We start from the raw sequence: 20720 nt of genomic DNA on the forward strand, positions 1-20720 counted from the left end.
GGTATTTGGTGGTTATGTATTTGGTGGTTATGTGGGTGAGTGGATTCATGGGGGTTCGTATTGTTGTTCTAGTTACGAGATTTGCTTTAATAATGAAGAAATTGCAGAATGGGTGGTTAGGGAACGGAAGGAAGGAAGATCTTAGAGAGGTGTGTGAATTTCCTCAGACAGCTGGGTGATGTGAGAATTGGTGAGTGATGGAAACCGCCTAAGATGCATATGGTCTTGGCTCGTTCCCTGCATGGTGTTTTCAGATCCTATTGCTTGTGTAAAATTCTCAGGACAGTCCTTTGAGAGTGAGTCCCTTTGATGTACACTCAGACATTTATACAGGGGAAACCACAAAGAAGAGCCAAAAGACAGCAAGGTTTTTCCCCAACGTCAGGTGAGGGCTCAGTGACCTTACTGTCCCTTGGCTGTTGTCTGCAGTAATGCCCTTCAAGGGCTGGCTTCCTTGTCAAGGTCTTCCGTGTCCACCTTTATCTCACCGCAGACTTGAGAATCTTCAGATAAGCATGTAAGTCCAGAAAGACAACATACAAGAGAGAAAGGGGAGGGAGGGAGAAAGAGGGGGTTAGAGAAATTGTTTAGACATACGACGGAGCTGTCTTCCCCTTGTAATCTGCACATCCGTTTTGTTGAGTCTACCACTACTTTTAAAACCATATACTCAAACATCAGCAGTGTGGTGGTGTAGGCACGACAGTCAAGATGCAGCTGCAGATATATATCATACTAAGCGATTTTAGTTGCTCTCCCAGAGGCGGGTTGTCACATTTATCTTTCATTGACGGGTCTTAGATTTTATGTAGGTGCTCAAACTCATAGAGGGTACAGGTATAAAAATATAAGAAACTGTGTAGGGTAACAAAGGAAACGAACAAGAAGGGAGAGGGAAAGAAAAGTCAGGTAGGAGATATGGCCAACTGCTCAAGTACACTGTATACTTTGATGAAAATGGCCTTGTGTAACCTGGTGTAATGCGAATACAGGAAGCCTCATGGAATATTCAGTCAAGTGATGAATCTTGGTATCCACAGATGCCTTGTCTTGAGAACACTTAGAAAGCGCTAGTATCTACTTTTCCTTGGCCCTAAGAAGGCAGAATGTTCTAGAAGATAATCTCGGGGCCGGATCTTCTGGGGACAGTGCATTTATTCCTACAGATGACTGAGTTCCATATAAATGTTCTTATTATGGTCTTTGTAATGTTGTAAAATCTCTAAATATATGCATTACCTAATGTACCCAAATTCCAGATGAGCCAGTTTAACTGGCAGGCATTGCTTTTCACAAGGGTGAAATGCCAGGGTCAGTCTGGTTGGTTGCTGAGGTCCCTTCCTGCTCCACAAGTCCACTATCTGACCTTGAGTCTTGATTCTGCCGCCCTCTTCAGAGGTGACCAACAGCCCCTCCATGCCATTTTGGAGGACCCCTACCTCTCTCCCTCAACCCTCTGTCTTTCTGGGCTCCTAAGATCTTCATAAAAGTGATTCAATTTATTGAAGGTCAAGTTCTGTGAGTCATTGCTGTTTATACTGTAAGGTCTGTCTAGTGAGCAGCCATCGACGCTTTTAAATCTCTGCAAAGCGGCTGTTAGAGAAAACTTAGTTCCTTGAAGCCCTTTAATTGAGCACGGTACAGGAAGAAATGAAAGTGCTGCCAAATGTCACACTGATGAGTAACTTAGCTGGAGGGTGTAGACACTGCTTACCAATGCAGAGCAAAACACAAGCCCAGCTTCTCGCCATTCAGATATGATTGGTTGGAGTATAGGAGGATTTTAGGCATGCAGGCACCTCAGAGGGCTCTGAACTGCATTCTTGCAGGATGGGAATTCACAAAGGCCTAAGACTCCATCTTTGACATGAAAGAGCTGAGCACAGTTCACTATGAAAGAAAAACTTGTGGTGCCCATTTGTCTTATGGCTCCTACTAAGTACCGCCCAAGGTGAGGGCTGCCTTTCAGATGAGCCCAACAGAATGGCTAAGGGGCAAGCTGTGGGGGATAGCACTTGGGAAACAGAGGCAGGCAGATCTCTGTGGGTTCAAGGCCAGTGTGGTTTATATAAAAGACCTTTGTCTCAAACTAAAAATTTTTTTAATAAATAAATAAAAATAATGCTTAGAATTTAGGGAGTAAGGAAGAGGCCATTCTAGATAGAGAAAACTCAGGCACAAACGCAAGGCATAAAGACCAAAGTGTTCTTTTCTATTTCTAGTAGAGATATGAGGACAAGAGTTCGTCTATCCAAGTCAATTAAAAAAGTATTTTTCATAAACTCTTCTTTCCCATCTCTGAAAAACACTTGATAAATCATGCAAGTAAAAGATCACATAAGCTATGACAGTTTACCCTGGGTACCAACCATATGGGAAAACTAATTCAATAAGAAAATTCAGTAAGTAATGGTTGACAGTTTAAATACTGATTAAATACAAGGGAAATCTATTGAAATATAACATGTTTTTATTTTTACTCTGCAAATTACAAGGGTTCTTGAAAAGTATGCTCTGTGGAGAAGCATCAGGTTTTTGTGTTGGAGTCCTTTCTAGGACTAGGTGAGTTCAGTAGAAGCAACTTTTAAGACAAAGAGCCTAAGACTCAGATACATCAGTGATACAGCCTCAAGCCTGTGTCTCCATCCCAGCCCAAATACTTCTACCCAGAGACTCTCCAACAAGGATTGGAAGCCTTGGCCAAATGCAGCCACCAACTGATTTTGTCAATGAGTTTACTGGGGAAAGCCATGCTTTTATTAAATTATTGTCTGTGTCTGCTTTCAAGCCACAGCCCAAACATGAATACAGTTGAGTCATTCCAGAGAGCCTATGGCCACAAACACTTTAATATTTACAGTTGGCCTTGTAAATATTAGGGGGATGCCTCGTGTTCCCCACCATGGTTCCCATGAACAGTCAGTATGAGAACCTCAGGCATAGTGTAGGCTGGGAGTGCAGGAAACACAGCCCTCGCTGGCAAGGAATGTGTGCACTTTGGAGGAAGAGGCATGTCTGAGGCACATGCAGAGGACAATAACAGATGATGTAAGTGAGCAGACAAGTTCAGGACTGCAGGCTGTGCTTGCAGGACAATACAGAACAGTTGCAAGAGCATCATTAACACAAATAAAATACTCTTCAGTAGCAGATTCTTTGCACATTTAAATTTGTAGCCACATTTGTTCATCTGTTCAAAAATCATCATGTTTTTGCTATGTGTGAGACATTATTCTAGGTGAAAGACAGGATTGATCAATACTTTGATCCTCCTGCCCTAACCTCCTGAGAGCTGGGATTACAGGTGGATATCATCACACTGGGCTCTGAAAAATCTTTTTTTAATGAAGTCATTTTGATTTTCACATAAGTAGATTTTATGTTTATCCCTTTCTTGACCTTAATCTAGGTATCTGCCAAGGAAAGATTCATTGGTAATCTGTCATTTGTCTTATAATCCAGTGTCTGTCTGTTTGCTTGAGATAGGGTAGCCCAGGCTGGCCCTAACTCCTATCTCAGCCTCCTGAGTGCCACAATTACAGGCTTGAACCAGCTTCATAGTTCATTCTTGGCTCATTTGTTTCATGAGAATGGGGACGTTAGTCCAATTCCCTGACCCACAATCATGCAGTTCTTTCCTGTCTTTCCTATGTACCTGATAGCTTTTGTTGTAGTTTCTCAATCTTTTCAAACTTAAACTTCTTTCAGGATGCCATTGGTCGTTTGGCTTATTAGATCCTACAGCCAAAAAGACTTAGACTTCCCTCTCACTTCAGGATCCCTTCATGACAGTCTTTCAAATCCTCAGAGGCACCCTTCAGGAGGTTTGAAAAAAAAAAATGCATCTCTACAAGATTACATCTTTAACATAAGCAGGAAGATTCTGACTAGAGAGCCATGAGCATCCTGTTGTGCTTGTCAAAGGGCCTAAACAATGCTTTTTCATGATTTACTGTTGTTTGCTGTGTATTTACTTCAGTTATTTGTCCACAGAAACTCAACCCTGGAGGCCTCCAGGGAAACAAGGGAGGGAATATAGGGAGAGACCCATAAAATGAAGGACCATTGGGTTGGGGTAGTATGGAAACCTACAGAAGCTCCCTAATATGTATACATATATGAAGGCAATCTAAATGAAATCACCAAATAATGGGGGAGACAGAGACCTGGCTAGCTATTGCTTGTCACCAAATGAAGTTTCTAGTACCAGGATTGGGTTACATCTAATTGAGTTGTTGGCAAAAGGGGTCCCATGGGAATCCCCAAACAACACAGGCTGTTGCCAAGACTGTAGGTTGCTTTCCACAAACTTTAGCAAAGGCCACTTACACAACTCACTGAACATGGAGAAGTCAAGCTTGTGCCTCATAGAGCCTCCACCTGTACAGTCTAGCATCTTTGGTGCAGGAAGGTACTCTGTTTATGTTCCTACCAAAAGAAAAACATAAGCACCAATCCAGCCACAAACCTTTGGATTAACTCTACACACTATCCAAAGATATACGAACACCAAGCCAGCCACAAACCCTTTAATCTGCAATGGTGTTCTGCCTGCTAGGGCAACGATGGCACAAAGCTTATAGAAGTAACCAACCAATATCTGATTTGACTGAAGGCCAACTCCACAAGATGGAACCCGTACCCAACCAAGAACCAGAGACTACATAACCCAGGGACCTATAGTAAAACCAGATCCTACTGGTCATAAATAAATAAATAAATAGCAATAAATAAGATGACTTCTAAATGGCATTCCGCTCTACTCATAGATCCTTGCTCAGCCATCATCAAACCTGTTTTCTCCTGTAGCAGATGGGAACAGATACAGAGGCCCCAGGTATGCAAAGAATGAGAGACCTTGAGACTCAGCCCTAAAAGGGATGTCTCTGTTAAATCCCTCCCCTGAGGGCTCAGGGAACCCTGTAGAAAAGGAGGCAAAAAGAGTTTAAGAGCCATAGGGGATGGAGGCCCTCTACATCAATAGGATCAGTGCACGGATGAACTCACAGAGACTGGGGGAACTCGCATGGGGCCTGCCTGGGTATGCACCAGGTCCTCCGCATACATCATGGCTTCCAGTTTAGTGTTTTTATGGGATTCTGGAGTGTGTGAATGAGTGTGTGTCTGATTTTTGCATCTTTTCTTGGGCTCTCCTTCTGTTTGTTTGTTTATTTGTTTGGTCCAATTCCACTGTGTTCTTGTTTTATCTCATTTTATTTTGTTTTGTTGTTTTCCTGTAGAAGCCTGTTTGTTTTCTGAGCGACAGAAAGGGAGTGGATCTGGAGGGGAGGGGAGGGATGGAAGAAAGGAAGAAACAGGAATAGAGGGAGGGGAAAGTATAATCAGGATATATTATGTGAGGGAGAAAAAAAACTCTTTTCAATAAAAGGAGAAAAAAAGAGAATGAAACCCAGTGGCAGTGGTGGGAGGTTGGCCGCAGAGACCCTGGGGCAGCAGAGGCCGGTGCTGTGCTCCAGCCTCCCACACTCCTTCTCCGTTTCCTTCCTAGAAACTTGGAGTGAGAGAAACTTCAAGTGAGGCTTTTGGATCTTCCCCTCCCTCTTTGTAAATGAGCTTCAGGAATAGTCTTCAAGACCAAAAATTTTAAAAAGTCATAAAAATGAGGTGAGCCTTACTAAGGAGAGGTGAGGATCTTATATAAGCTCAAAGGATGGAGTTGTGGGATGCCTTCCTCAGCCGAAGAGTCTGTAGTTGTTTTTCACACGCTGGAAGAGCCACTTTCCTGCAGTGTCTCTGGGACTAAGTAAGCCTCTTGAGTCCTCAGCCCAGAGCCCTCTCTGGTAAGGTCTAGTACTAAGAGGCAGGGCATCCCCAGGAAAGCAGGGTGGACCTCCTGTGGGCTCACCCAGGCTCTGCCATCAGCTCCACGCAATGCAGTTCTTGCCTACCAGAAAAGGGCTTAATACTCCAGGCTCAAGTCTCCATTCTTGTGTGTGACATGGGGAATGCTGCCCATTTCTATGCACTTTTGATTGATTGTAAGACAGCATGGAAGTGTATCACACAAGGAGGTTAATGCCCACAGGTCAGCGTCCCTTCTCTGCTTTGCTAAAGAGCTATCATGCTGTGGGTCTAAGAGATTAGCAGAACACCCCGGCTACAGCCAGCACAGGTGTGCATCCGGAGCTGGCACAGACATGGACAGGCAGGCAGTAAGGTCTGTGGATGCTAACCCACGAAGTGCAGCCCTCCGAGTCCCTACCTCAGCTTCCTTTGGGATTTCCATCTGTGATGCATGTCCCCTGTGCTTTGCCTGGGGTCCCTTTTAGAGGAGGTGGGTAAGATAATGACTAAGACCTCATGAACCCTGGGGAGGGAGAAACTGCTCACTCCATCTGGAATGTTCCAAGTGTTTCTGACTTCTCACATTCTAGCTTAGGCACTGTACCCTGTTTTCAGTGTGAAATCAAGGAGTTCTAAAGAGAAAGAATGTTCAGGGTGGTGGTTAACACACACATACACACACACACACACACACACACACTGCTGTGTGGCCGAGAGGAGTGGTGCCTGGGGCTTGGGAAGATTAGACTGTCTCATTTACTTAAGTCTCAGTGTACCTTTTACCCCATCTCCCAATCTCTTTGTTATCCCTGGATATGAATCCCTGTGGCCACCTATAGCGCAGCAGCGATGGGGTGCTGCTGGCCTCCTGTTGTAGGCTGTGTCTCCCCTGGGGTGTGTCAGCAGGGGTGTGAGCTCGAATCCAGTGCCTCCCTTCCTGCTGAAGAACCAGCTTGTTTGCAGCCACATGAAGCCAGGCAGCACCAGTGGGCTTCCTGTTGTCTATCTCCACTGCACCCTTCCTCAGCATGCCACTCTGCACCGGTGCTTTCTCTTTTCCTCCGCCATAGCAAAACACAACAATTGCCCGTGGTAAACACCTGTCTCAGTGTCGACACACAGTTAGCAGGACTGGATCTGTAGACTCTACTTCTGGGCAATAGCCAGCGTAGCGTGGAGGAAGGAAGAGTGCCTGGATGACAGTGGTCCCCTTCATGCCATGTGAATGTCTGTCCCTATAAGCAGAGCACCCCAGCCTCCACACTCTTGATATTTAGGCCAAAGAATGTTTTGTTGTGGGGGCCTGTCCTGTGCAGTCTTAGTCAAAAGCACCTCCATCCACCCCTCTTGTAACACCTGGAAGTGTCTCCAGACATCGTCAGACACCACCTTAAACAGAAAACAGAACAGTGGCTGTCACAAGTTAGCTGTCACTTTTTTATTTTATACCTCACTATACTTGCTCTGATGCTGAATGTTCAGTTAACTTAGCAATTTTGAGGTCATCAATGTTTAAAGCATGACCAGGAACACTGAGATTTGTCTCCCTGGTAATGGAAGCTTAAACCCCTGGTTCAGGCAGGGTTCCCAGGCTTAAGATTCTATTTGAGCAAGTAAAATAACATAAAATAACCATCTTAGACACTTTCTGGGAAGATAAATTTTATTCTCCATCATTACCCATTCCCTTTGTCTATAATTTGACCTGCCTACTCAAAATTTTTAAGGATTGGTTTTGTCTAACAGGGATTTTGTTTTATTTTTTTTTTTAAAGCCATATTGGTTATGTGTGAATTGTCCACCCTTTTACAGTCTCTGTTCTGTGAGTTTACACAATAAGTCTCTAGTATGAGACAGACGTGGGAGTGAAAATATTTCTCCCTAACCACAGGAAGGGATTGTTACAATGCGTCTTAGAGGCAGATAGCCGGGTACCTCACCCAGCAGGAAACAGGGAACTGTTCCTGCAGTTGGAAAGTAGCTTTATCTGAGATAATCCATTCCATAAACTTCCTCTGCAGAAGAGATGATCCAAGTGATGGGCGTTTTTTTTGCTGTTTTTTTTTATTTTTATTTTTTTTATATTTTTTTTAATACTCAAACATCCTTATATGGAAAAACTACCATTGTCTTAGTTTCTTTTCCCTTTACTCTGACAAAATACTCTAACCAAAGCAATTTAAAAGAGAAAGGATTTACTCTGGCTCACAGTTCAGGGTACAGCCCATTACGGTGGGGAAATCAAGGCAGCAGGAGCTTGAAGCAAATGGTTGCCTCACATCTAAAAATCAGAAAGCAGAGAGGGATGAAGGCGTTTTGCTGCTCAGCTGTCTTTCTCCCTTACGTAGTCCAGGAGCCCATCTAGGGAATAGCTATGAAGACCTACCTCAGTGGGCGGGTCTTCACATCTCAGTTAACCCAGGCAAGATGATTCTCACATACATCCCTAGAGCCCCATTGTCCAGGTGACTCTATATTCTGTCAAGCTGACAGTTAACACTCACCATCATCTCTTTAAGAGAAACAAACTTAAAATTAACAAGTACCTTGTGGTTGAAAAATAATATACATTAATGGTCAGTTGTTTTATAGAAGGATGGACTTCTGTCTTTAGACTTTAGTGGTTTATTTATTGTCTTACAGCATGCTTATTATCAATGAAAGGACATTGCATCTGCAAAAACATGGAGTCAGACAAAGCTGGAAAATTCCAGGTGGTCTCTGATGATAGTATCCGAAAGAGCTAGACAACAAGAGAGTGTGTCTGTTACTTAATGGCTTATACTTGAATAGTAAATAAGAGAACATGGCTGTGTGGTCAGACAGTTACTTTTATCATCTGGGCATAATTTTTAAAGAAACAGAGAAATCAATAGTGTTATAAAAGCCACTTACACTCTGAGCTTGAAGCAACTGCTTTATGCCATGAAATTCCCCTTGCTACTTCCGTTAGTGGCTGAGTAATTCAGTGTGTCTTGAATGTCAATGTTTTTATTACGCAGCTAATGTTGGCTTTGCTGGATTAAATGTCATTTAAAGTGATCAATTGGAGGCTTGTTTGGGTTTACTTTCAAATTTATGAAAGGGGGAAAAAGTTGCAATATACAAGTGTTCTTGAAGCTTACAAGTACAGTCTGTTCTCCGGCAAGCCCTGCCATGCATTTGCCATCCAGTGGGCACATTGTGCAGTCATTTTCTGGAACCCAGTTTGATGCCTCTGAAAAGCCCAATGTGAAACCCCGGGGCTGGGCAAGCCTTTAGCTAAAGAAATAATCCAAGGGACAGTGAATATCTGGGATGGGCCATGACAATAAAAGAGAGAACATGCGATGGGGAAATCCCTGTTCAGATGGGGTTGGAGGTCAGGAGAGCCAACTGCTCTAAGTTTGAACTCCACAGGAAGCCTGGAGCCCAGAGGTGTGTGGTTGCCCTTTGTTGACCTTATTAAGGTGAACACACTAGAACGGGGCATGAGGGTGTATACATGTGATCCTATTACTGGGTTAGTGAGGGCAGGATGATCATGAGAGTTAGCATCCAGCCAGTCTAGCTTGATTAGTGGGCCTCAAGTTCAGTGAGAGACCCTGTCTCAGAAAATACAGTGCGGAGCAGTTGAAGAGATACCCAGCCTTGATTTCTGGCTTCCACACATGTGTGTACTTGTGGGCACATGTGATTGTTACCTCTCAGCCATGCACAACATGGCTGTGTGAACACCTTTGTTTCTCCTCACTGAACAGCATTTCATGTGGAAGTGCTTGGTTTGGGGAGATGTTTTCCAATTGAGTGAAACTATAGAAAAGTCAAATGTGCCTGCCGTTTGATTGTGACACCAAACTTGGGCAAGAGAACCACAGCCCAGTTCTTATCTTAGTCCATCCAGGCTGAAACAGTAGAAAAGAGCCAGATGTGGTGGTGCATACCTGTCATCTCAGCACTTGGAGACAGGAAGAGCACCTCAAGTTTGAGGCCAGCCTGGGCTACATACCAAAACTCTTTCTCCAAAACAGCAGGAAGTAAAGAAGAATAGGGAGGGAAGAGGAAAAGGACACAGAAAGGCTGTGTCTCACAAGCTTCCAGAGGCCACAGGGTTGAAGGGCAGAACACTGGGAGATTTGAGGTCTGCCGATGGATGTGTGCTCTTTTTCACAGGTAGCATCTTCTTGCTGTGTCCTCACGGATAGATATGTAAGGGATGTCTTATAGATGTCTTTTATAAAGGCACTATTTGGGGCTGGAAAGCTAGCTTATGAGTTCTTGCCAAGACCCCAAGTTCAATTCCCAGCACCCACACGGCAGCTCACAAACTTCTGTAAGTCCAGTTCTAGGGAATCCAACACCCTCTTCTGGCCTGCATGGTACCCTGCACACGTACAGTACACATTTACTCACACAGATGCACACACAAATGCATAAATAGCACATACAGTCACTGGTTTTCTGTTACCAGCCATCTGGCTAACCCCTGGTCCCCAGAACCATGCAGTGAGCAGCTGAAAATGGCACCTCTTACTCTCAACCAGGGGCCAATCCACTGTACCTGGAAGATACATGCCTATCTCCACTTACCTACTAGCTTGCGCTGGAAGGTGACCCAGGTACCTTTACAGCACAGACCCAGAAGCCGTGGACTTACGGCCAAAACCCTGGGCCGAGCACAGTGCTGGGCCACACTGAATCATGTGATGTGGGTTTGCTGCCTGACCACATAATTGGGTATCAGCCCTGCAAATGAGAAATGATTGTCTTGCACCAAGAAAATCCTTTCTGCCATGAGTCCATTATGATAAAGCAACTTGAAAAACCTCCAGGATGATTTAACAAGAACATCTGTATTTCTTTTCAAAATGCTAGCCACAGTGCCCACAGTCAACGTCACCAAGCCACACAGTTTTTATTTTCCATCATTTCTCATTTATTGCCATTTTCTCTTTAGCCCCTGTCTTTCTGTATCCATTCAGCATCTTCCACCAACTGCAGAATAATCTTTAAACTCTAATCTTTTAACTTTTCATCATACTAGTCTCATTAGAACTATAAGATTGGGGGGGAGCTCAGGAAATGGGTCAGTTTTGGTAAAGTGTTTGCCACAAAAGCATGGAGACCTGATAGTGACCCCTAGCACTCACCCAAAAAGCCAGATATGGCAGTGTGTATCTGTAAACTTGGGGAGACAGAGACAGGGGGATTCCTGGAGCTTGAGGGCCAGCCAGTCTAGATTCCTGTTTAGTGAGAGGCTGTATTTCTAAATAAGTAAATAAATAATAGGTGAAGGGGCTGGACAGATAGCTCAGTGTGTAAGTGCTTGTTATACAAACAGAAGGACCTGAGTTTGAACTTCTAGCACTCTTGTAAAAATCAGGTAAAAAGCCATGTAAAACAGCAGTGTGTGACTGTAAGCCCAGAACTGGGGAGGGTAGGGGATGTAGATGGATTTTTAGAGTTGGCTAGCCAGCCATCCTAACCAAAATGGTGACCTCCAGGTTCAGTGAGAGACCCTGCCTCAAGACAGTGAGGTGGAGGATGGTAAAGGAAATACCCAGGGTCTCCTCTAGCTTCCTAGTGAGTACAGTTACATTCATACACCTCTCTCTCTCTCTCTCTCTCTCTCTCTCCACCATTGTCCCTCTAGCCTTTTTGTAGCCCATTGTCAAAGCCCGTTTATTCATTTGCAGGTATAGCTTGGTGCCTCACCCTTCAGATTGTCTGGTTCAGCTTCAAGTTTTGTCATGACTTTGAACAAGTCTTTTCCTCCTTGATCCTCACATAGAGGCGACGGCCTCGGTCAACCAGGAGCCTCCCTGGGTCAAAGGTCAACGGGAGCTCACAGGCTCTCTCTGGACCCATTTCATCTATGGAATGAGGAAATAAGACAAACAATCAGTCAAAAACCAGGCCCAAGCTGTGATTACAGATCCTTTTTCTGAATCTCGTGACTGCCTCCACAAAAAGACGTTCTCAACAGCACTCTCCCCTTTCCTCTGTAGACTGTAGACTGCTTTGGGATTACGTCTATCAGTTGCTCTCTGACAGCCGGTACGAAAACTTCATCCGATGGGAGGACAAAGAATCCAAAATATTCCGGATAGTGGATCCCAACGGACTGGCGCGGCTGTGGGGAAATCATAAGGTAAAAAGGCCAAATGTTTGGGAAAACTGGTGCCAAAACACAGTCTCCATCCTTGTATTGGAGGGCGACTGTCTCCTCTCCCTCCAGATTCTGCCCGTGATTATTTGGTTTGTTCCTCACTGGACAAACAGTTAGGTAGTTGTGAAGGAAGGAAATAATTAAAGGTACCTTCCCCCCCCCCCCCATCCACTACCTCTGTCCAGGGCGCATTAACTCAGCAGAGCTCAGCTCAGTAAACTCATTATAAAGGCTTTCCCCTTGCCACTCCCCTTGACCTGGACCTGCCACTCTGTTGTCCTTAGGTTCTGGGGAATAGGGAAGTAGTGAGAGCTGTATGACTCACAAGGGACCTTTGGGAAGTGTTACTTCTGTCCCCACCAGCTGGAAACTCCCCTTTTCACCAAAGTCCATTTCTGCATGGAAAAATAGGTTCTGATTATAAACCATACCCTTTACGAGCAAGAGGTGCAAGAAGTCTGCCCCCACGGTTTTCCAGGGCAGGAAGAGGAAGTGGAATTCAAAACATAATCCTTTATAGTAAGGAAGGCAGTCAAATGTGCAGATATGGAAAGGAGATGATTGCGATCCAGGCCAATTGATGTAGAAGGAGATCCAGGACTAAGCTGGGGACACTAACGTGGCATGACTGAGCCCTTTCCCAGCCGAGAAAGACCAGCCAAGGGCCATGGACAAATACATCAAGGCCACATAAACAGACATAAGTTCATGAGTCACTGAGAGACCTTCTGTGCACTGCCCATCCACAATGACAGGCCCAAGGCCAGTGTGAAAAAGTCATTGCAACCAGAAAAGAACTTGTATGTGAACCAGGACAGGAAGGGTGGACCACCTGTCTCTCACCTGAGACAGGAAGCCGGGAGCAGGAATGATGGCAGCTGCAGTGGGATGGGATGGCTTAGTTAGCACTCCCAGCCTGAACGAGGGCAGTTCAGTTGAGGAGGACGTTGGCCACAGCGGCCATGAGGGTGGACAGCAGAGGAAAGGCCCTAGAGGGCAGCAGACCAGCGGGCAGGTAGAGCTCCCATGGCGAGGACATGTGGGGCCACTCAAGTCTTTATTTTAATAGCTGCCTGGTGCCTTTTCTGAGGTTCATTTCATTGTGTCTTTGTGCTTTTTTTTTTTCTCTCTCTCTCCCTTCCTCCTTTGAACAAACAGAACAGAACAAACATGACCTATGAGAAAATGTCCAGAGCCCTGCGCCACTACTACAAATTAAACATTATCAGGAAGGAGCCCGGACAGAGGCTTTTGTTCAGGTAGCACTTCCTCTTTTTCCTTTCCTTCTCTGGGGAGGATATGATTTTCTTTACATAAGAGGGAGGAGGGAGACTGTCAGGAACTCCGACGCGCCGACCTAAGACCCAGAGCCATTACCTCAAAGACTGTTGATTGGAAACTGGGTGCTGGTTTGTTAGGACTTAAGAGGAAAAGATCATTCTTTTTGCTTAAGTCCATCCAGTATGAAAGCCAAAGCTAAATGCAATCTGACTCAGCTTTAAAATCACATCGTGACCAAATAGCATTATCTGACATCGAAGTCCAGTGGAGTTAAATGGAGCAATCAGAGTAACTATTGTCGATAGCAAAGTGAAGGATTAAGCTGGGACTTCCAGGTCACCAAACCTGGAAGCAGCTTTGTCAGGCTTTGGGTCATGACCCATAGTGAGTCACTGTGTGAGTGTAATTGGTCAGCAGCAGCTCACTTTTTTTTTTTTTTTTTTTTTTTTATGAAATAGGAAGTACAATCTGATGGAGTTGGAAGTACCAAATGATAGCTCATCAAGTAAGAGTGACTGTCAACTCAAAGATTTTATTTCACGCGTGTGTGTACACAATCATGTGGAGGCCAGAGGTCATTTCTCAGGCCCTGTCCACCTTGTTTTTTGAGATGAGGTCTCACTGGCTTGGGGCTGGCTAAGAAGCTCCAGGGATCTACCTGTCCCCACCTCCCAGCAACTGGGACTACTAAGCATAAGCGCTCTGTGTCCCCTTCTGCGTGAGTGGGAACTAAACTGGTACCTGCACGGAAGCATTTGCCAGCTGAGCCCCTCCAATCAGACGCCTCACAAATGCATCACAGTTAGGAAGGTGTGACAGGCACTGAAGTAGGCAGCCCTCCCGCTTTGCAGGTCCCCATAGCTGATGATTCCAGCTGTTGCAGCTACTACCCTGGAGATTGTGGTTCCTGGAAGTAGAAAAGAAGGGAGGATCTGAAGGGATACTGAGGGCAGCGAGGTGGAGCCCTGACACATGAGTCACTGATGTGACGAGAGAAGTGAGATCACAAGTTGGACTTTAGGCTACAGGTTTTGGCAAGTAGGACAGAAAGCGCAAGAGCTGGGGCTAGAGATGTGGGTTTAGAATCGGCCATGCACAGGTGGGGAAATGTCACTGAGTGAGGGACTGCGCTGACAAGGTAATAGTGGTCATCAGGAGAGCCAGGAGGCGAGGCATTAGCGCCGAGATGGAGTGGTAATGTAGCAACAACAGCAGCCGCGTCCGTGTGTAAAGGGAGCAGAAAAGGCTGTTGAAGAAATGGCAGTAGAGTAGACTAAACACAACAGAGCTCTTGCCTGCAGCTCTGGTCACACCCTTTTTTCATCCTTCACCCCAAACTTTCAGCTCCCCACTCTTTCATCCTACAGGACTGGGCCCCGTTATACTCAACTTCCTTTGTCACCTCAGTCGTTGGTCTTAAACCTAGCTCTGAAAACCCTCCTGGAATTTTTCAAAGAGATGATTGCATGATGTGTCCACTAAGATATATCACGTTGGTCCTCCAGACCTGGTTCCTGCAAGGCAGGTCTACAGGGCTGAGAAATTCTACCCAGAATGATCTGTTCTCTTCAGCTGACCATCAGTGTTCTAAGTAATCTTGAAGCTGGAGTCGTGGAAGGTCCATCAACTTCCACAGAGCGGCTTTTCAGAAGAGATGAGCCTTTTCTGAGGAAATGGGTGTTGGAAGCCAAACTGTACAGAATTGGTTCCTTATTGGTATCAGACTCAGGTGTGTGGGCAGATGAAAGGAGGGTGTGGTAGGTAGACTGCCATGAAGACTCATGCTGGTAAGCACCTCTTGATGATAAACGCAAAACACGAGAAGAGGGAGTAGCAGAAGGAGTCCAGAAGGTTCCAGGTCAGAACAATGCTGGAGATTTGCAGAAAGCCCCGATCCATACTTTCTGTAAGGACCGGCAGACAGGAGTGCCGAGTGAACAGAAGTGAGCAGTGGCAAATAAGTGTGTCTTCGGGAGCCTGGCAGGTGGGCCAAAGGGCGTCTCTGACTTGGGGGAATGGTGAGAGGAAAGGTGCTGGAGGGTAGTTCATCCCTATGGGGAGAGCAGAGGAAGGGGGAAGGCAGACGCATCAAGGGCCACGGAAAGCCTCACCCCACCCCCAGGGCAGACAAGGCATCTGCAGCCAGGCTTCCTCCCTGTACTGTGCAAACCGTAGTCAGAACATGACACTGGAGCTGCTCCGAGTGACACGCAGTGATCAAGAAAGCGAGGCTTGCCGTAAGCTCCAAGCAAGGAGGACCAGCTGGAGGGAAGTCCCTTCTGGCAGTTCAGGTAGATCAGTGGAAACAGTCTTGCTTCTCCAATTTCTAGAAGCTTCCTTCCCTAAACCGCCTGTTGATCAAGAGTATCCATTTAACATCTAATAGTATCTTTTGAGTTAAATGCTAAGTGTTAACAAAACACTTAAAACAAAAGTTAAGTGTTGAATATGATTCCCTGGGCTCTCAGACTGGGGTGGAAGTAGGTGGAGGGACTCCTGTGAAAGTCTGAACTCTTGGGGTTGAGAAGGAGGGTCCATGGGCAAGTGTACCTGGGGCACAAGCGTGAGTTCAAATCCCCAGCACTCACATAAAAAGCCAGGTGAGACTGCGCACACACCTATAACCCCAGCTCGGTGACAAGCAGGGACAGGACTCTGGGGCTCGCTGACCAGCAGCCTAGCTCTGGGTGCTAGCTCCTGGGACTAATCTAAGGCAGAAAGTGACAGGATACCATACCCGATATCCTGTTCTTAGTCCCCACGCACAAATGCGTCCCCAGCATACAGCGCACACACATCTTTAAAACTAAGAAGCACAGTTGATCCATACCCAGCTTCCTTTCTACAGTCTGGCAGCAAGACACGCCTAGCACCAAAAGGCAGTCTTTCCTCTCAGTTACCCTCAACTTGTCATGGTCATTTTGCCGCTTTTCAGACAGGGACCTTTCCCTAATCTGCTCGAAGGTGGCACCAGCGTGTGTGTAGGCCCCCAGCTTCCAGTGTATGTTGCTCTGAGGCTTGGAGTGGAGAGGGAGGACATCTTTGGGAACACAGACTCTTTTGACTCTTTCATTTCCTTCTCCAAAGATTCATGAAAACCCCGGATGAAATCATGAGTGGCCGGACAGACCGTCTAGAGCACCTCGAGTCTCAGGAGCTGGATGAACAAGCGTACCAAGAGGACGAATGCTAAGGAGACCCACCATGGCCTCACCAGCTGGCCAAGAGGAAGCCTGCCCACAGGGACCCGCAGGAGGCGTGATGGAGCTGGCGAGCGAGGGGTGGCTGAGAAGGAAGAGACCCAGGAATGGCAGGCCCGCTTCTCTTGCAGATGGAGAGGGACCCAGAGCACCTTAGACAAACCACCCAGCAATGGCGGGGCTGGAATTCTGGCGGGGGCACAAGCCTGAGACTCACGTCGTTCGCTTCTCCTTCGGATCTCTTGTCTGTAATGCCTCACCCTCACCCTGCACCTGTTGTTAGTGGTGTTTCTGGTTTTGTTTGTTTTGTTTTTAAGAACCTGCAGTTTGACTATTCATCATTCATACAGGGGAAGACATCACGTGTTGTTTTCCTATGGAAATATATCTATTATATATGTTATTATTATTATTTTTTGCAAATCTCACCAAGTACGGCCAGCTCAGCTGGTCAGGAAAGAGAAAAACTTACAGAAGGGATCAGGTTCCTCTTTTTCCCGCCACATGGGTCAGGTTTGTCCTGTCAAAGTCAGGATGAGATGAGAAAGGGAAGGAAAAAAAAAAAAGAAAGAAAGAGTTCTCTCCCCATTCCCCTCCTGCCCTGCTCTTGTATTCATCCCCACCCTTCTTTTTTCTTCTTCTCTGCCTGCTATATTCCACTTCACATGCCTTTCACCAGAGCTAGCCTCACTAGCACCTAAACACTGAGCTTTATGTCAGACACCTTGGGCACCCATCTGAGGGAAGCAAGACACCCCACAAAAGCTGCTGCGCTCCAGGAAGATGAGTGGGAGGGCCAGGCATAAGGTCGGACCGAGCCTGGCCACATGATTTGGAAGGCCCTGGCAGCTTGGGATTGTCCTGAAAGTACTGCAGAGTGGGAAAATATGAGAAGACCAAACAGGCCCAATGGTCCAGGAACTGGAGCTGGTCTGCAGTGGGGAACAGGCCATCAAGTCTGTCCTAGGACATCTTGCCCTGGTGGGATTGCCACTCAGAGTCCTAGACTTTTCCCTTTTCTGGTCCTCGCTGAACACAGGACACACTTGAGAGGGTCCTGCAGTGCAATGTCGGGCACAGCTAGTATTTGCACCAGAGCAGAAAGGAAATTCCTCAGATTCATTCTTTTTTTTTTCCTCCTATCATTGCTATATTTCAAGAGGATATGTTTGTGGCTCTTTTTCGCCTCCATATAAGGTCAGTAGCATCTTCGAAGATGAGGGTAATGCTATGCCTTGGAACTTTTCGTAGCAGAGATTTTTAGATAACTGTTTTAGTGGGTTTTTTCCTTTTTTGTTTGTTGTTTTTTTTTTTTTTGGTTTTTTGTTTGTTTTGTTTTGTTTTGTTTTGAGACAGTTTCTCAGTGTATCCCTGGCTATCCTGAAACTCACTCTGTAGATCAGGCTCTGTAGAACTCAGATCCACCTGCCTCTACCTCCAGAGTGCTGGTATTAAAGGCGTGTGCCACCATGCCTGGCTTTTTTTTTTTTCCCTTTTCTAGCCATCTAAGTGGGCTCTTTGAAGTGTGGTGTGGTGTTTTTAAACCCAGATGACGAGGCCTGCCTTACAAAACTACCGCCTGTCCTCCTTCTGTCTCTTCCACACCCTGGGGTGAACGCTTCCCAGCCCTCTTGGATATGCCTGTGTTTGAGTAGAAGCAGGACACGGAAGAAGCTGACACAGCAGAGCTGCCCTCCAACATTGAGGTGAGGAGTACCTGGGCATTCCTCTCCAGGCCTCACTCCCCAGACATTAGCACACAGACAGGTGGATGGTCTGTAGTTTACAGACACTGGGATTGAGTCCATCTGGCTTCTTTAGTCTTGCTGTGACTTCCTTGTGCCTCTCCCATCTGCCTTCCAAGAGATCGGCAACCTTCTGGGTGAGGGGTTTGCTCTTAGTTGTCCTGGGTGGTGATGAGAGTCACATGCTACATGTTTCTTGAAAGAATGTCATCAGTGGAATTTCTTTTTTTTCTTCTAAAATGACTGGTACCTTATCTCAAATGGAGACATTGAGATTAAGCCAAATACTTGTGTTGTATGAGCCACTGGAATGAAGAATGAGAGAGGAAGGGTGGGCTTTTTGCTTTTGTTTTTGTTTTTGTTGTGACTGAGGTCCTTTGTGTGAATATGAAATGAGAAACTAGGATACTCCATTCTGGCCGCTTCACCCACGTGCAGAACTCAACCTCTTAACTGCCCAAAGAGTCTTCCAGATGAGCTGTGGAAGGAAGTTCCTCTGTTCCCCAGGGCATCCTGGATGGCAGCTTCAGCAGCACATTAGAGATGCTCGTGGCAGTCCCATCTTTATTTCCCACCCGGTATTACCAAGTATTGATTTTCTTCGATTCTCTTGACTACAGACGTCATCACTTGTGTTTCAGAGAGAAGACATGGCTGCTGTTGTCACCAGGAGAGCAGTGCTTTTAGGCTGCACACTCAGAAGGTTCACATTCAGTCAAGCACAACTTTCGGGGGGGACACCACTACGGGAGGGTTTTGTTGATGTTTGTATTTTTCCACCCACCGTGGTCTTCTAGCTCAACATTAAGTTGAAGAGGTAATGGAGCCAAACTATAAATTCATATGTCAGATGGATAGGTGGCCCTTTCTCTGCAGCCATCATGGGTTGGGTCAGGAAAGAAAGTGCAAGAAAGCATTGCTGTGCAAAGGGTGGGCATTGTCATGTGGTCCTGGACTTGTCTGTCTTCACGTCTCCTTCAGCAGAAAACAGTGGTAGCTGGTTACATATTGACAGGACATTCTTCTCAGATCTTTTTGATCCAAAGCAACTTGGTGACAGTTGAAGGCAGTGTCGCTAATAAGCCTTTTTTTTTTTTTTTAAAAAAGAAGGGGCCTCATAAGAAAAGAGCAAAACAGGCTGATAGGGGTTTCTTCTTTCCCTAGTACATTCAGAACCCTCTGACCCAGCGTCTTTTTATACTAATACCTTGTCCAGATAAGAACGTCACTTTAGCTGGCATCTAGAGGGCCATGAGAGGATCCACTGGACTGAGCAGCCACTCTGTCTTCTCACACAGCTCAGGGTACAGCCGTAAACACATTTTGGCACATTGACTCCTGAGAGAGGTTGTGTCACTCACCCTGGGAGCAGACAACATGACAGAATTAGACTCAGGATCCAACCTGTGCGCGGTTCTTACCGGCAGGCATAAGGATAAGCATTTACAGTGCAGTTGGAAGTTGTACTGGTTTAAAGCCCCATCTGATCCATTCCCAGCAAGAAACTAAAGATGCAAAGGGTGGTTTTTCACTGCCCAGTCCTTCGGTGCTAGTTGCTGCTGTGCATTCTCTCTGCCTGCTCCTCTTCTGAACAGAAACCTAAATTGAATGACGTAAGAAGTCCAGTGGGGCAGGGGGCACAGAGGAATACCCTGGATTCCTGCCTACCAGCAGGACGAGCAGGACTAACCCAGTATTGTCTTGGCCCCGTCTGCATCAACACTAAACAACTTCAAACTCCCTGACTCTTTCACCCTCACAAGTGAACATGCTCCTGAAGATTTCTCTTTGCAGCTGCACCCACCTGCAAGCCAGACGAATCTAGAATGAATTTTTGTTGTTGTTGTTTAGTTTCTAATCTCTTGTTTATGAGGTGTGGGGTTTATAAGGGACTGAATCAAATGAATGTAACAAAAAAGAAAAAACAAAAAAAAAATGCCTTTTCTCAGGGCCAGTGAGTTGCAAATAATTTTTAAAGAAAAGCCTATAATTACATCATCTCAATAAATTTTTTATAAAAAAAAAATAAAGTTCCAAGTCTCTGTTTTTAATAATATGAAATGGAGTCAGACAGGCAAGAAGCTCTGATGATGTAAATCCTGTCTACTCAATTATGGAATAAAGTGCAGTCCCAGCTTCTCCTGGCAGGAAGCTGCCATTACCCAGCAGTCTGCAGGCAAGCTTTAGACAAGAAGCCCCAGGAAGGTCACAGCAGATCACTCTACTCTGAGCTGCTACCACAGGTGGAAATTCTGCCTAAAGGAACTCCAATCAGATACGCCAAGGATGGGCCGGGTCACTAAGCAGAGATTAAGTAATCCTAGGTGGGTTAGCCCCTGCCAGGTAGTGAAGACATAAGCACGAGGGTGGCACCTATGACCAAACCCAGGACTGGAGTAGCCTGGAAGATTGCCATACCCTCTGCACTCAGTGTCTCTGCCACACTGGTAGGGCCATTAAAATTCCCAGCTCAAACAGCATAGCAGGTTATGGCGGTACCCAACTGTAAACCCAGCACATGGATGGTGGAGGCAAGGAGGA

General features: G+C 45.9%; 1 protein-coding gene across 1 annotated transcript in view; it reads left to right on the forward strand.

The window, feature by feature from the left end:
• The window catches only part of Etv6 (ETS variant transcription factor 6), a 235153-nt gene extending 214944 nt beyond the window's left edge, over positions 1–20209 (forward strand). Inside the window, 4 exon segments of the mRNA XM_021641343.2 lie at positions 11793–11935; positions 13112–13212; positions 16322–16421; positions 16423–20209. Coding sequence (XP_021497018.2) covers positions 11793–11935; positions 13112–13212; positions 16322–16421; positions 16423–16644 — 566 coding nt within the window. The 3' untranslated portion in view covers positions 16645–20209.
• Positions 20210–20720: the final 511 nt, after the last annotated feature.

The sequence above is a fragment of the Meriones unguiculatus genome, chromosome 5 (assembly GCF_030254825.1).
Source record: "Meriones unguiculatus strain TT.TT164.6M chromosome 5, Bangor_MerUng_6.1, whole genome shotgun sequence".
NCBI lineage: Eukaryota > Metazoa > Chordata > Mammalia > Rodentia > Muridae > Meriones > Meriones unguiculatus.